The sequence below is a fragment of the Diorhabda carinulata genome, chromosome 9 (assembly GCF_026250575.1).
Source record: "Diorhabda carinulata isolate Delta chromosome 9, icDioCari1.1, whole genome shotgun sequence".
Lineage (NCBI taxonomy): Eukaryota > Metazoa > Arthropoda > Insecta > Coleoptera > Chrysomelidae > Diorhabda > Diorhabda carinulata.
Window position 1 is genome coordinate 8,634,794 of NC_079468.1, and position 17,840 is coordinate 8,652,633.

Sequence of the window (17,840 nt, forward strand, 5' to 3'; positions counted from 1 at the left end):
CCAGGTCCATAGAGTATTCGTTCCTCTCCCTCCTGAAACTTTCAAAGCAGATTGTTCAGCTCTTAGGTCCTGGCTCTTTTAACGACATCACTTACGTGCCGCTCAGAATGTGAGATTCGCTTTTAATCAAGTTTCTCAAAATAAGTATGGGCTTCGCGGCCAAAGGCGCATCCAATAACCGATATTACTTTTAAAACACCTTCAAATCTTCATTAAATATGAAACTGATAAGTAGCTTGAAATTTCAACTATCTTGAGGCCAGAATGGAGATGCTTAGAAATCCAAGTCAACGAATTCAAAGATTCGTTATTGTTTTGTGTCTCTGCTCCTAAACAACGAATTGATAATTCACACTCATGCAATAGAATAATTTTTAAATCTAAGCCTCAAAAACTTGATTGCAAAATAGACACATCACTTTCACAAGTTTAGCTTATTACCATTTCAGAAATTGCAATAAATATAGAAACAAATTCCAAAATGCAATACGCTAAATTCGAAGGGGACCTCTATGTTCATACAATTTTGAAATTTTTTCGCCAATCTGATGTAAATGCCGTTTCATTTTGGGTGGTAAACTTTCTTTTTTTACTACGACTAGGATGAGCATTTCCCCTTGTACTCCCTTTACGTCCACTCATGAAAATAAGTAATTTGTAGTCGTTGCGCTCTTTGAAGTTAAGCGAAGACTAAAGTAACCTCGGTAAAATAAACTGGCGAGCAAAAAATTGAGGTCACTTAAAAGTTTAAAGTTCTTTGAAATTTTATGTTTTCAGATAGCATTCGCAAACTATACATCATTGCATGTGCTTTTGTAAGCTGAATGTGATACTCTATACTAAAGAAAAATGAATTTTTTTCTTGGATTTAATGATTTATTCTGAAAAAGCAAAAAATTAACATTTTGGGCGAAATTCAACATTTTGTTGTTAGGGAAGATATGGAACGAACAAAATTGACACTAATAACGTGTATTCCCTCTTCTTGCATTGATGACTGCTTGAAGTCGGCGCTGCATACTTTGAATTAAGTTACAGATCACATTCTGGTCGATGTTATCCCATTCCTGCAACAGTAATCTTCTCAGCTCCTGGGCAGTTCTTGGTGCTGGTGTGTGTCTGCGGATCAGTCGTCCCAACTCGTCCCAGACATGTTCTGTGGGATTCATGATTGGGCTGCGGGCTGGCCAGTCAAATCGCCTAATTTCTACCTCATCCAGATACTCCCTGACAATTCTGGATGTATGTGGTCTCGCATTATCTTGCATAAAAATACCACGTTCCCCCATAGTCACCATGAAAGGCATAACATGGTCTTCTAGCACGAGAGGTTAGGGAGCCATTTTCTATGAAGACCAACTTTATACGAGCATGCAAACTTCATCATATCTTTCCCCAGGACTTCTCCACATTTGTCGACGTCCATCTGACCCAGTTAGGCAAAAACGCGACTCATATGTGAACAATACCCAGCTCCAGTCATCATCATTTCAACGAACGTGATCTCTGGCAAATGTCAATCTTGCAGTCCGATGCTGGCGTTGCAACGGGGGACCTGTAGCCATTTTTCTGCATGACAGTCCAGCAGCATGAAGTCTTCTTCTAACGGTCCATTCACTTCTTCCAACTGATTTCGCAGTGAAACCGCAGTAGCTGTCCTATTCCTCAAACTTCTGAACACCAAAAAATGGTCATCTCGTTGAGTGGTAACTCTTTTTCGCCCAGACCCTGGTCTTCTAGTGATCACGCTAGTCTCTCTATTCGTAATTTCTGAAGTGACCTCAATTTTTTGCTCGCCAGTGTATTTAATAGTTATAAAAATTCGTTTTTTAGCCTGTAGAAACTTGTATAAACGTATATGTGTATAAAAGGGTGCCAGGTATCAAGCCGATAGTACATAATAGGCCGAACTCCGACCCAACTCAGCGTTCCGAACAGCTTCTTCTTTTAATTCCTGTATCTAGAATTATAGAAATGTTAAGAAAGTAATTCGAAATCAAAAAACAATCAAGTGTTTTCGGGCCCAACACATGAGATGAACCCCTTAACCAATTATTTTCGATACAAATGATTTTCACTCCTTTCTTTCCAAATGTTAATTGATTGAATTGCTAAACACCTTAAATATTTTTTTACTTTATGGACACAAAACTTGTCGTTCCGATAAATGTGACTTTTTTTGAAGTGAAATTGCCCTGGATAAATAGGAAGAGCACATTAGAGTACAATCATTTTTTGCTTCATTGTCAACTTTAATATTAATCACAGGGGATGAGGTAAACTGAAAAAATAATACAGTTTGAAAAATTTGGTGTTGTATGCAGCCAGGAGAGAGACACATTTTCGAAAGAGGTTGCCTAAGGGCAGGAGAAGAATGGATTGAGAGTAACTTAGTTCCTGTAGCTGCTGTTAAAGTAGGAACGATGGTGCTACAGGTACTTCTCAAACAGTCTTTCGTGAAATATTATTATTTGGTGTTGATGCACTTTTATATTTATTATACTGATATTATTTTATTATGTATGCATTCTTAGGTAATTTCGAATCTTGCAGAATATCCAATGCCTAATTTTATTATCATTATTTTATCTAAAATTTGTTGGATATTTTGCAAAAATGTATTGTTCTCACATTTGCGCTGTATGTTTATTGGAAGCTTTTTTGTTCTTTGATTGCTCTATTGCAGAGTTTTGATGTATCCAAAATAATAAACGAACAGGGCTGTCTTGAGGCAATAGAGGATTGGACAGAAAAAAATATGATTTCAATAGCTTCTTGCATTTTTGTTGTGTTGTTTTGCCACGTAAGTGTATTCTTATTTATCTCTAATTTTCATTTCTTCAAAGAACTTGACAATCATGCACTTAAATACATATTTATTATCATAAATCATAAAAATATACTCACAAACTGAATGGTTTATATTTTTATACTCATCGTTTTGAGGAATCTATTCATTACAATCTTGATCAAAACTTTTTATAGAAAACCCAACTTTATTATAAAAACCTGCACTTTTGATGATTTAATAATTGTTTCTAAATGATAAAAGTTGAATTGGTATTCGGTACCTAGTGAAAATTTAATACTTATTTTCAGCTAGAACATCACAAGTTTTCAGTACCTACAACATTTAAGGATGTACACTACCGGTCAAAAGTTTTTGCTTACTCTACAGTTTGCGTGATACACAACAAATAAAAACAATATCATCGATTTTGATACTTATATATAGATAATAATATAGTAATAATAAAACTGCAGCCCATTATTATTGTATATTTAAATTTTTGATTTATAGATGTAATTCTCTTATGCTTTTATTATTTCATTGAACAATTTTGACATTCTCTGTAACAATTTCGACAAAAAATCGTCGTCTATTTGGTTCCATTAGTTTTTCAGTATATTCCAAAGATGCGAAGTGAAAGTAGGACACTGCTTTATGACTTCCGTGTCCAATTTGTCCCACAACTCAATCGGGTTGAGGATTAGCGGCCAGATCATAACTTTCGGTACATTCTTCTTTTCCAATTCTTTCAAATACTATCTGCATAACTTTGAGGAATGCTTGGGATTGTCGTCATGCTGGAAGATAAATTTTCCTTAAATATATTGTAATAGCCTTCTTTCTTCAAAATCCCTATAATTTTTACCAGAACTCCTCTTTCTCCAAAACATGCCCAAACCATCACTGAGTCTCTGCCGTGTTTTACAGTTGATTTGCATACAAAACTCTTTTCTTATACCCAAAAACCTCAAACTTCGACTAATCATTCCATAAAACACTTTCCCACTCTTCATGCATTCAATATTTATGTTCTTTAGTTCACTGCAATCCTCAATTATATTTTGACGTCTTAAAAGAGGTTTCTTTATTGCTACTCTTCCAAAAAGGCCAGATCTGAGCTAGGCCCGAGACTTGTTGATCACTTTTTATTGATCAATACAATAGGCTTATTTTCAGCGGTTATGACTTTTCGAGGCCACCCTGAACGTTTTCTATCGCCAAAGCTCATGGTGGATGCATACACATTATAAATTTATCGAAATTAAATGTATATTTTATAATTAAAATATAGTTTTCCAAAACATATAGTACAATTTACGGATGTTAATGTTTTAGCTAATACCTCGAACGTAGAAACTTATGCTGTGAGTTGTAATGTACTTTCTAGTTTCTATATATATTTTTCTGTTATGCTTACAACTATCCTGTTAAATAGCCTTCCTTCTTCTATTTGACTGTTTTCTGCATTAGAAGGTAATTCACGATCAGAGTATAAAATAGCAATTCAGTCAAGACAAAGGTTTCTGTTATTTAGAAAATTGTCTAAAATATTCTACATATATTTTACTGTAATAAAAAATATGACTCATTACCTTCTAAAACTACCAAATACTCATATGGGAAGGGGGAGAAGATAACATAATATCTTATGGTCCCTTCAAAAGTACTTATTCTATAATCAGCCATATTGCCACTGCGGCTATATGGACTTGTCGCAAGCTTGTTAGCACGATATGGGGATGACTTTAGCCTAAGATGGTATACTAGGTATACCAAACAATCATCAAGCCTGTGATCACATACGCGGCGCTTGTTTGGTGGTTGAAAACTAAACAAGTAACAGCTCAAAAAACTGAAGAAGATTCAGGTATTCCAGGATAGTAACAACTTTATAGTGAGAAAAGAGACATTTAGCGACGCCCACGGACTTATCCAGACAGTGAAATTAAGGCCAGCAAATCTTAAAGGTCACCTAAGAAATCTAGAACTGATATATCTAGAAAGCAGTGAAAAACCAATGGACCAAATGCACAATATGATGAACATAGATATCTAATTCAAAGTGGTAATTAATGACCGTCAATTACGAGTCAATAAATATTATCCCGAAGCTCAAAATGTATCTCTCTGATACACAAATGGTTCGAAGCTAACGCCAGGAGCTGGATTGGGAATTTGTGAATCAAAATGCAAGCTTCCCACAACGCTAGGAAAATCACTCATCATTTTCCAGGTACAGTTTCTAGCAACAATCAAATGTGCTCAGAAGTGTTTGGAAAGAAACTTCTCTAGAAAGCTCATTCACATTCTCTAAGATAACCAAGCAGCCTTGAAGGTCCTGAAACCTATAGAGTATATGTCGAAACTAGTGAGGAAGTGTCAACAAACTCCAAAACCTCTAGTTAACAAACAAAATAACACTAATGTGGCTACCAGGCCACTAGCTTATACCAGGCAATGAGGAATCAGATAGCCTTGCCAAAAAAGGAACAATGACTATATCTAGGATCACAGCCCTACTTTGTGCTCTTGAGATGCCACATCAATAACGAACTGAACGGGTTTCACTGGAGATTCGTAATTATATCAGCTATGAAGTCTGAAGTCTGGTAGTCGGTCTTCTGATAGGTTACTACTCCATCAAATATCACCTTAAGACGCTAGGCATGGCAGAAGACGACAACTGCACATTCTGCGAACAAGTCATGGCAACAGCAGAATATTTTCTCTGCGAATGTCCCAGTTCATTAAAAGTCTTCAGTACCTAAAAGGAGTTTTATTAACACCTTAGGAAGTGGGACACAAAGACCTTAGAAAATAGCCTTCTAGAGGAGTCTTCGTATTTTAGAAGCAGATATGTACAGTCTCGTACAAAATATCTTCTAGGTATAGGTGCAGAGTTGCTGAAAAGCCATAACGACTTCCCAAACAATCTATAACCAGGTACATTTGGTTTAAAAAATAAGCTTCCCAATTTCATTTGAAAGAGTTTTATTTTTTATCATGTAGTAAGTAACTTTATTTTTAAAAGTACCACAAGCTGAATTCTGAATCATTTTGTATAATCTATTCGTATCTATAATATATGTAGAGACCAATGGAAACTATTTATCTTTTTTTCTCATTTTTTTAAATCTTTTTAGGCGGGTTTATGAAAATTTAAGTGCATGATCTGTAAGTTAGTTTGACATTGCATGTTAGCTACATTTTTATCGATATAATTCTTCTATAATATTCAGTAAGTTTTAAGAATACAGACTTTTTAAAAACTTACTGCTTGGTATCCAGTCGCAAATTTTTCAATCATGTGTTTTTTGTGTAGTTTTTCTAAATATAATTTTTCTAATATATCTTGCTTATACATTGTTTGCATTGTCATCATTTTATTTGTAAGTAGAAATAATGGTAAATAATAACTGACGTCAAGGAAACTATCTAATCTTCTTTACATTTTATCGATTTCAGTGATCATTATGCATGTATATATTTGATTATTTTTACTTACGAATAAATAAAATCTTGTGCCAAGTTTTTTATTTTTTTTTTGTTTTTAGATTTTGGGTATATGTTTTGCACAGAATTTGCGAGCAGACATTTTTGCTCAGAAAGCTAAATGGCATTGACAATCAAGAACTCCCACTGCTGTTTAGTACAGAACGATGTATAGGATAGCGTGGGAGCCATCAGCTCATCAAATAGATTTTGTCTGAAATTTGTCACATTGGATTCAATAATATTTCCATTTACTGTATATATTGGGTGAGAGGTATTTATCCAGCGTTATTATTTTATGTTAAGAATCAATGTTACAGGAAAACAGCAAATTTATTCAGAGATCGATAGTAACTATCACCTAACTCTGAATTTAAAATTTAAATCAATGTAAAGAATTATTTGAATAATTCACTTATACATCTTTTTATCTAAGATATTTTGAAGTATAAAATGAAACAAGCTTATGACAGTGTTGATCGATCTTGCCTCTATAGCACCATGCGTCTTTTTGACATTCCAAATACAACGAGGTCTCAGGCAAGGAGACGCCCTCTAGTGTACCCTCTTCAACATGACACTAGAATGAATCATCAGAAATATCGAAGTTAATAGAGGAGGAACTCTGCTCAACAGAACAGTGCAGTCGAAGGGAGCGTGAACGAAGGAGAGCTTTGAGCAGCTCGAGGAAGAATCCTGTAGAGCGGGGATCACCATTAAAGAGTCCAAAACAAAATACATCGTTATGTCAAGGAGTAGAAAATCTCTTCCGGGGGCTTCCGAAGTGGGCTCGAAAATGTACATTCGTTTAAATACCTATGATCACTAGAGACACAAAATAATGTCAACTCGATGGAAATAAGAGAACGTGTGAAAGCGGGGAATAGAGAATACTTCAGTCCCCAACGACTACTAAAGTCACGTTTAACTGAATTGGAGAACGAAATAGCGAATCAATCGCATAATTCTCCGCCCGGTTGTCATATACGCTAGCGAGACCTGGATGTTGAACAGCCGCGAGGGGCGGCTGCTCAACACGTGGGAGTGAAAAATCTTACGCCGAATATATGAACATGAGTGCGAGCAGAGCATGTGGCGCAGCAGTACAAACGTCTGTGAAGACCCCAGCCTGGAGATGAAGTCAAGAGGACCAGACTCAGTTGGCTAGGCCACTTGGAGCATATGTTTGAGGAGCGGTGGTGCACAAAGCAGAAGTTTAAGGGCCAGCGACTGCCTAGTTGACCGCATAATGGGTGACTAAATAATGTCAAACAGGTTCTTCAGGAGCTAGGTTTGATGGGGTGGAGACGCCGAGCGTTGGGTCGTGATAACTGAAGGAATGTGGTGGATGAGGCCAAGGTCGTAGTGCCAGTGGCAGTAGTAATAAAATCATCTTGGTTTTTGTTCGCGGTAAAATTGAAAAATAAATTGGTTTCACCAAACTAACCCTTAATGACTCGATTAAGGATTTTAGCATGTTTTTAGTATGTTAGATATAATTCTTCATTGCTTATTAAATTGTGAAATTATTTGATTTGGTATAAAATTTCATTTATAAATAGGCAATAGAGAAAATAAATAATTTGATTGGATTTAATATACCTAAAGGATTAGGTTAGGTTATAAAAGATTTAATAAAATTTTGAATAAATTATAAAAATTACTCATGAAGAAGTTTTTAGAAGTGAGCAAAAAAATTAGATTTTTGCTTTTCATTACAATACATTGTAAATAACTATAATTTTTAAGGTATTGCAAGATGTATTTATCACCAGTTTGCTTTGAAGGGGTATTCTGGTTTAGAAGCCTAAATTTTAGGCATTTTTAAAACTAACGTGAAAAAAAGAAAAACGTTCTCACTATCCATTTTTTATATGATATTTACTTTTTAAGAATATTAAAAATTGTAAAAACAATCAGAATTTCAATAAATTATAGGCTGGTAAAGTGATAACTACAAAAAAATCGGTGCACCCTGGTTGACATAACTCCAGCCCTTGTACTGATCTGGAACAAAAAAAATTTTTTATCTGTAAAGATGTCGCTATGCTATCGCATTGACCTAAGCTTTTTAGTCCCTTTTTTGACCTTTTCGAATTTTTTAAAAATACTCCAATTTGAATTTTTTTAAAATCAAAGGCAGATGCAATATATAAAACAGATTTCCACCAAATTTTAAAGGAATCGATCTGATAGAACTTGTGATATCATGTCAATCACTTCAAAAAAAGGAAGACGGCTTAGACGCTACGTCATAAAATCTTCTGTATCTCCGTAAATAATGCGAATTTTTGAAAATCTTTTTAAGTACATATTCTCAAGGGTCTAAGCTTTGAAAATATGTAAAAAACGATTTTTTCAAATTTCTAGATCAGGATACAATAAGTTTAGCTCATCATTTCTTGCAAGATCTCTAAATTGTTACTTTCTTGGTGTTTTGCCATTTCTATTGTTTATAAGTTGCAATTTTACTATGTTGGGAAAGGTAAAGAGAACTATCACTGTGTGTGAAAAAATGCTTTAAATGACAATGGTGCCAAGACAGCATCAGTGGCTTACGTTAATTGTTGATATTTTCAATACTGTCCTGTTACTAACTACTGACTAACTAGTCACCAAAAATATTAACTTGATATCCCAAAATCCAACTGGTGCACATTAGCTAAAGTAGAAACGGTGGAGATATTCCATGAGAATAATACGTCAGCAACAATATTCAGATGGATCAAATCAAAATTTCTTTCATTGTAGTAGAAATAATCGTTCTGACTAATATTCCAAAGGTCGGAATTTCACGAATTGGTAATTAAAAAAGAAATTTAATTTTTTTAGTTGTTCTTTTTTTATTGTAATGTTTTTCTTCTAATTTATTTAAACTCTTTTCCACGGTATGGTAAATTTATAAACACCTTTCTTACTTATATACTTAAAACACCTACACTTCAAATAATAAACTTACTCGATAATTATAATAATTATTCACTAATACTTAAATTCACCATTCACTATAACATCCAATGATTATATATTATATTTTTACAAAAGAATTTCTCGATAATTCGAATCTAGAATGAAAACAAATGTCTTCCTAGAAACTGATTCTACAAAGACGGGCCATAACATGACGCAAACAAGCTAATAAAAAACTTCACGGCTTCACGGTATTTGTAGTCAATGAGTTCGTAATTTTTTTGATAAAAATATCGATATACTAGGTGTTATCTACAAATGTTGTCTTGAAAATATGCTATGGCGATTTTTTCTATATTTTAGAAGAAAACGGGCTCTTTGGCTAGCAAAATTTGTTCGTTTGTTACATTTTAAAATTTGAATCACCAATAAAAAGATACTTCCAATGAAAAGAATTTTCTTATCTTTCAGTTCGTCATTTATGGTTTTGACAATAATGTACTAAGATGTGTAATCCTAATTTTTCTCAGTCTCTCTACTGAGTGGTATTAGGAAAGTCGGATTATTTTTCTTCCCTTTTTAACGCAACATACCTATTTTACATATATTTTATATTTCTATTTCTTTATATTAAATAGATGTTAATTTTAGTATAATACTTCCTGAATAGATGAAAGAGGTTCACCACTAATAAATAGTAACATACGCTTTGTAATCTGTCATTTTTGGTATTATAAAATGTAAAAAAGTTTACAAATTGTTGATTGATTTTCGTATTTACCGACGTAAAATTAAATAAAAAGTTAGATTAGTTCTTAAAAGAATTCATTTTAATAAATACCCGTTCAATTCAAAATTTCGCTAAAACAATACAGTAAACAAAGCTAACGTCAAATTCAACTTTTAATGGGGGGCAGGTATTCACGTTACGTCAATTATATCGTTGTCTTTTTTTACGATTACTGCTGTCAATTTAAAGAAATTATTACGTTTCTATTCTAGTTGCTCTTGTGAAGATTGAAATCGATCTTATGTTGTTATGTTTGATTTCTATTGAGGGAAGAATATAGTATGTAAAAAAATGTGCTCAATAAAACTACAATTTCTACTTCATATTTATATCATATACAGTATTTGCTCAATTGCCATTCTGATGGGTTTTTAAACTGCGATTTCTACGGTACAGCTGGGTATTATTTCAAATTTTATATGATGGTTCTCCTTACCTCTAGTAATTTTTTGATTAATAATGATCCATATATCAAACAGATAATCTGAATACTGAAACACTTTTTTTAACTTATATAGTTAGTTATATATCATGAAACAACATGCAAGATTCAGTATGTTATATTTTGACGTTGTAAGAAATTGCATGTAATTTCTTGCAGGATGTCTTGTTCCATGTCAAGCGACCTTAACCTTATAGACTTTTCTGATATGCTGTTTAAAATTATCTGATTATATTGATTTTTAACTATTAATAATTGTAAATGTCTCTGCGGATGTGAATAATAGATTTCTGTGAACCTATATTATCTCTGATAAATACCTTTCATTATTTAATACTATTTTTGTAAGATAAATTAACTTTATAGACCAGGGTAAAAGCCTTTAAAAATGTGGAAAAAATTATAGCAGCATGAAACCCATGGAAAAAGAAGAAGAATATCATAAGAATGAAAGGAAAAATAAGGATAAAAAAGTTTTATGTCGATTTCCGGAAAGTCGTATGGAAAAAAATCAAATGGCAAAGTTGTAGGTAATAAAAGATCTCGAACTTTTATATAATTTACACTTTTTTCACATAACCTCAAAATTGAAATAACAAAGTTTTTGGTAATTAGTTCTTTTATAAAAAACATTTTTTGCTGAAAACTTACCTCTTTTATGTCTTAAACACACTTTAATTTATTTTATTTGAAATATTGAGTTTTTTCACCTTATTTTGACTTAATATCGAAAGAGCACCCTAATTTTTAAATATTGTCATCAACAGGGTAAATTTTCTCACAAAAGGCAAAAAAACTCGGGAGCTTTTTCGATATTATGTCAAAATTAGTTAAGAAATGAATATTTCAAATAAAATAAATTACATAAAAACGTCAGTTTTCACCAAATTTTGTGAAAAGAAAATGTTTTCTGTAACCGATGAAAATAAAAAACTAAAAACTGGCTATTTCACTTTTTCATATAAAGTTTGTGGTTATGTGGAATATGTCTCAACACAAAAGTTGTAGATCTTTTTATTACCTACAACTTTGTTAGTTGACTTTTTTCCATAGTTTTACCAGAAATCGAGGTAAACCGTTTATTACATTAGATCGTCTGTAAATTATTCTTCCTTTCATTTTTATTGGGTTTCATTCTACTATTATTTTGTTTTGTTTCAAAAATTATCGCTCATGGTCTATTCGTATAGGTATTATTATGGCATTTTTAGAAATTTGGGAAAAATCGTACAAATTTGTATGTATTATAATTTGAATTGAATATTTTTCATTAATTGTTAACTTGTGCCAGTGAATGAAAAAATGTATATTTATGAACAAACAGTGTTATATAGAGTGAAAAAAATGGGGCCCCCTATGATGAGGATTGGGCTAGTTCTCTTCCTTGCTTAGATGAAAAAAGGCAGAACATAATGGCCATCAGCGCTCATTGCACACTCTGCCGTGACTGTCTGGCATTGTTCACCAGCAACAGGTTTTTCTCGGAAGTAAACGTAGGTTTGAAACGTCCAAGACTCCTTGGTACTCTTCCATCACCACAAATGGTCTTCTTCTTGCTCTCAAAGTGAATTCATGATCTATATCGAAGGCTACTTTTTGGATGGACCATCCTACTGATATCAAACGTTGAGCTGTCTTTAATTGGCCGTCACTCATAGGTTGATAAGCCGTTTTCCTCTTGCAGTTAACTGAGGAAGAAATAACATGCCTCAGTTAGTATCTAAATGAAACATCGCTTTCCTCGTAAGTAAGTAGTTAGAAGACCTTTATTCGTACTAAATAAGGAACACCACTGCAAATAAAGAGTGCGTGGCGTTTTACACTTCCGAAATTGCGGTTACCCCAACAATGTAAACTTTATATAAAGGTTTTGAAACAGGGATGTGAAACTCAACAATGGGGCTAATCACTGAAAGTTTGACTTTGGAAAAACCTCAAACCATCTTTGAAATAATTGAATTAGAACAAGAAGAAATATTACATAAAACGAAGAAAAACAAACTTACCGTATTTTCTCAGCTAACGTTAAAACTATCACCACAAGTTTTGGTGTGTAACTGATGGTTTAAAAACGAATCTGCTACCTGGTCACTGACCTGAATGGCCAAATAGAGAAAAAATTCAAAATCTGGATAATGGATTAACATAGAAATCTGAGGTTGGTATCATTCTACTCAGATAAAAAAATACATCTTCTTCTTATTTCTGCGTTCAGTCCAATGACTTGTGTTTACTGGGTGATGTATAATCTTATTTGTGATTCTGATGACCAGCTATCTTGCCATCTTTTTGTGGTCTTCCTCTTGATCTTTTCTCTTCGGGTTTTCCATCTCTTATGATCTTTGCTAGTTTGTGCTCCTCCATTCTCGTTACGTGTTGATTCCAATTTCTTCTTCTCTCTCGTCCCTATCTTACTATATCCTGAATATTACATTGTTGCCGGATATCTTCGTTTCTTACATGATCTTGTCTAGTCTTTCCTATTATGCATCTTAATGTTTTCATCTCAGTTGTTCCTAGTGTTTGTTTTGTTTTCTTTGTATCGGCTCTTGTTTCTATGGCATATGTCAGTATTGGTTTTAAACATGGTTTGTAGATTCTTGTTTTCGTTTCTATTCCTATATGTTTGTTTCTCCACACTATGTCCCTTAACGCACCTGTTGTGGCTGCTGCTTTTCTTACTTGGTATATCGTCTCTTGGTAAATATCGTGGTGGCTTGTTACATCTACTCCTAACTATCTTGATGACATTACTTGCTTTATGATTATCCCTTCTATCTCCAGCTTACCTCTTAATGGTTCCTTAGATACTGTTAGACATTCAGTTTTCTCTGTTGATATTGCCATATTGTATTCTTTTGCGGTTTTATTAAATATGTATAAATTCTTTGTAGGTTGTCTTCGCTATTAGATATCAGTACCCCATCATCCGCGTAGCATAGAATCGTGATGTTACTGTTTCCTATTTTGTATCCTGGTAGTTTTTTTACTTTTTCTATCATTTTGTCCATAATCAGGTTAAATAGAAATGGACTCAAGCTGTCTCCTTGTCTTATATCTGTGTTACCTTTATTTCTTCAGGTACTTTTCCCTCAGCTTTTATTTTAGTGGAGCAGTTGTAATTGAGTTCATCTATAATTCTTATTATTTTAGAAGATACATTTTTTTCTTTAAGTAAGTATACTATGTCATATGAGTCCTATTTTATCGAATGCATTTGTTAGGTCCACGAAACACATGAAGATAGGGTTGTTATATTCTATTAACTAATTGGCGAATTATAAAGATGGCATTTGTTGTTGATCTGTTCTTCGCATATTGGGATTGTTGCTCTTAGTTCTTCGGCTATGATTTTGGTGAAAATTTTCGATATTGTATCTAGTAGTGATATTCCCCTATAGTTTGATGACTTGTTCTTATCTCCTTTTTTAAATATTAATGAATCAAACTTTTATTCCACTCTAGAGGTATCTTTTCTTCTTCAATGATTTTATTGAAAATTTTTGTTATTTTCTTTATTAGCTTTGGTCTTCCATATTTAATTTGTTCGTTTGTGATCGTGTTTTCTCCTGGTGCTTTTCGATTTTTCAGTTCACGTATTGTGTTTTTCACGCGGTTTTTTGCTATTACCCAATTTGAGCCTATTGTTTCTGTTTTGTCTTGAGCATTATTTTCGTTTGAATTGTATAGATTTTTAAAGTATTTTGTGCATTCTCTCATTTTTATTGAGTTAATATTTATGTATTCATTTAGCGGTCTTTTAGTTGATCGTAATAGTTTACACAGTCTTTTTTGACTTCCATAAAAATCGTACTCGATATCTTTCGTGAATCTTTCCCAATATTCCTTTTTGATGATTTTTATCCTTGCATTCACCCTGTTTCTTGTTGCTATATAATTTACGTGTTCTTCTGGTATTTTGTTGCTTCTATATTTTAAGTATGCGTCTCTTTTTTCTTTGCATATGATTTTTACCTCTTCTGTAAACCAGGGTTTGTTGCCTTTTTTGTTATTTACATTTATCTTTCTTGTTCCAAATGCTTCTCTTGAAGCTGTTATTATGTTGATGGTTATTTTTTCCACCATTGTTCTACATCATCGATGTGTGTTATTTCGTTTTCTTCTATTTTTAATTCTAGTCTGTTTTGATACAGGATTTTCATGCTTTCGTTTTCTAGTGATTCTATATTAGTTTTCTCTATGTATTCTGGTTGGATTTTCATCAAAGGTGGTCTCTGTAGTCTTATTTTGCTTAACACTAATTGATGGTCTGATCCTATGTTGGCTGAGGATAGTACTCGAACATCCAGTATGTTCTTGGGCTGTATGTTTTTATTAGTTATTATGTAATCTATTACGGATTTCCTTCCTCTTGTATCTGCCCATGTATATGTGTGTTGAGGTTTGTGTTGGTAGAACGTGTTGTTAATTCTTAGTTCGTTGTGTGCACATAATTCTATTAGCATTTCACCTCGGTCATTTACTACATCTTCATTAAATTTTTCTTTAACTCTATCTAGTATTTCGTTTCCACTCTTGCGTTCAGGTCTCCCATAATAATTATTCTGTCTTTAGATGGTATGTTATTAAGTTCGTCTTGTAATTGGTCGCAAAAGGCTACATATCTGGTGCATAGGTCGATATAATGTGCGTTGATGTTCTTTCGATATTCAATGTTGCTATTAGTATTCTATCATTTACGTACTTAACGTCAGTTATGTGTGTTATAAATTTTTCATTTATTAATAATCCAACTCTCGAATTTGTTATTTTATCGGTTTTCTCTATGCCACTGTATAATAATATGTAATTTTCGTATTGTGTGGTCCCTTTTCCTTTGCGTCTGGTTTCTGATAGAGCACAGATATCTATGTTATGGTTATTTAGTTCGATTATGATTTCTTGGTCTCTCTTGTTTCATGATCTAATATTCCAACATGCAAATCTTAATACATTTTTCCGTTTCCATATTCGTTTCCGTGTTCTTGCCATTGTTGTTTGTTCCGTAATCCGTCCAACATCCGAGGCTGTTTTCCCAGTTCTGTGAGCTAGATTGTTCTTTTACTCAAGGAAGGAAGCTACCCTTACCTAGAAACCCTCCTCCTTTACCCGGGCTTTGGACCGGCAGCATTACTATGAGCTACTCAATCCACCCACAATCATGCAGGCGGAGTTAAACAATACATATAAATTTATTAATATTATATTATTTATTTATATAATTTAATTCATTAATACTTCATACTAACATTGGTTATTACTTCATAATGTTGAAATCAAAATATTTCAAAAACGGTACACAGTATCGATTTTTATCAAAAGTACCTTTTTGGTGTAAAATCAAATGATGTTCAAGTTCACTTGAAATCATGCTTAATAAATATAATATTGGGAAAGTTATATTCAATACTACTCGGTACGAACCGTGTAACTATCGCCCTCTATGAGAGTCAGATGTAAAAAAAAATTATTGGATGTATTAGCTTCCAAAACATATTCGTATAAAATTTCAATACAATATTGGCGAATATGTAACGAAAATTGTTTACTGAGCAAACTCCAAATATTTTTCATATTTTATATTTTTTCATATTTTATATTCATATTATATTTTTCATATTTTATATTCATATTATATTTTTCATATTTTATACAATTCATATTTTATATTTTTTAATATATATTATATTTTTCATATCTTATCCTAGAGGTTTTTTAAATCACTGTGTATAGTGTGAGAATAAAAAAGATAATCGAAATCAGCGCTTTCGAAAATCGAATGTTTTTCACTTTGGCACCACTGTGCGGCATAACAATTGCCAGATTTTACTCAATAAATCCTCCTCTTACCCCAATCTTCTTATTTTTTAATTTCTTCAAGCTCAAAGTTTCTTTATTATAACTATAACTATAACAACTAATTACCACGTTAGTATATGATGTTTTTTTAACTAATATTCTTTAACACAAAAGTTGCATAATCTTTTCTCTGAAATAATCCAAAATTTCCTTGGACTTTTCCCTTATAATTATAAATTTTTTCAGTTTTCACATATTTATAGCTCACCTTCTCTATCCTAGCTCTTATAGTTTAGCTCGTTACCGCAAATATACTTGTAAGTTATATTCTAGAAACACTTAAGAACTACCCAGAATATTCGATAGATGGGTATATAGACACAAGATAAGTTACAACGGAAAAAGAATAACCTATCTTGTTTTGTCACAAGATTATTATCAACACTCTATATAACACTACAAGGCATTTAATGATCTGATTTTGACTGAATTTGTAAATACTCACCTTAAATAGTAATTAGGAGACACCATTGAGTGTATCCATATTCAATTTGATGTTGAACCTAATTTTTTTGAGAACTTTGTGATTTAATATAGAAATACTTACTATTCTTTAAGGATAAGGTATTAAAATTGTGATATTGTTCCATTCCGTTCTTATTTATTTTGTAAGAACTATTGCCGTGCTTGATAATTAATATGCACAAATTATTTGTTCTAAATCAGCAATGCTAGAGCTAAAATATTTCCAATAAAACTACTAACGAACAAGTAAGTCGATATAAACGGTCGACGTTGTTCAAGAAGAATGAATTATTGCTTAAGAGGAGTCAAGTACAAGTTATTGAGTTATTACGCCCTCCTACAACACTAGATCTAAATCCTTTAAATTTTGTTCATATTTCTTTTTTTTTATATGTATAAAGCAAGCACAAGATTCGAGTGGTGCCTGCCGTGTGGATATTGATCTTAAACTTCTGTAGGCTGTAGTGTTCTGGAATGACGCGCCTTGGTAGCTTATTTCACAGATTTGTACTTCTCCAAAAAAAGTCTTGATAAATTGAAGTTCTAAGCGTCTGCAGGCGAACTCGGCCACGTCTGCCTGTCGAGTAGGTCTTGCAAAAACTGCTCTAGGCAGCTCGGAATAGTATTTGCTTTCGTACCATGGATAAAACAGAGTCGGGTGGAGACCTTTCGTCTATGATCTAAGCTGTATAAGTTTCTGGGTAATTCTGGATTGCCTATAAGTCGAATTGCTCCTTTGTGTATTGAGCCGGGCATCTTCAGGGTAGGCTTGGGAGCAGAGCTCGAAATGTGCTAGCAACATTAGAAATATGGGCGAATCTGGGCCTTGTAGAGGATTAGAAGCTGTTGCGGACTATATAGCTTTTTTGTCTTGAAAAGGGCTACTGTCCACCGAATTTTATTGTCAGGTCTAAAGAGATCAGACGCATTTTCAAGATGATTCCCTTAACTCTGTTTAGTATACATATTGTAAATGCTTCATCGTATATATTCGATTGAAGTTCTGCGCGTCTGCAGGCGAACTTGGTGTTCACGAGCCACGTCTGTCTGTCGAGTAGGTCTTGCAAAAACTGCTGTATGCGGGATTATGT

At 33.1% G+C, this 17,840-nt stretch overlaps 1 protein-coding gene across 6 annotated transcripts in view; it reads left to right on the top strand.

Annotated features, from left to right (window-relative positions):
* The window catches only part of LOC130898228 (tetraspanin-5), a 56,194-nt gene that overhangs the window by 8,647 nt on the left and 29,707 nt on the right, over positions 1 to 17,840 (top strand). Inside the window, exons 8-10 of one of the 6 annotated variants that reach the window (XM_057807341.1) lie at positions 2,325 to 2,435; positions 2,687 to 2,803; positions 6,346 to 8,134. In XM_057807341.1, the coding sequence (XP_057663324.1) occupies positions 2,325 to 2,435; positions 2,687 to 2,803; positions 6,346 to 6,414 (297 nt within the window). In that variant the 3' untranslated portion in view covers positions 6,415 to 8,134. Of the gene's footprint in view, positions 1 to 2,324; positions 2,436 to 2,686; positions 5,371 to 6,345; positions 8,135 to 17,840 lie in introns of those variants that run through there. The other 5 variants (XR_009059854.1, XM_057807338.1, XM_057807339.1 and 2 more) reach the window with 5 other exon arrangements.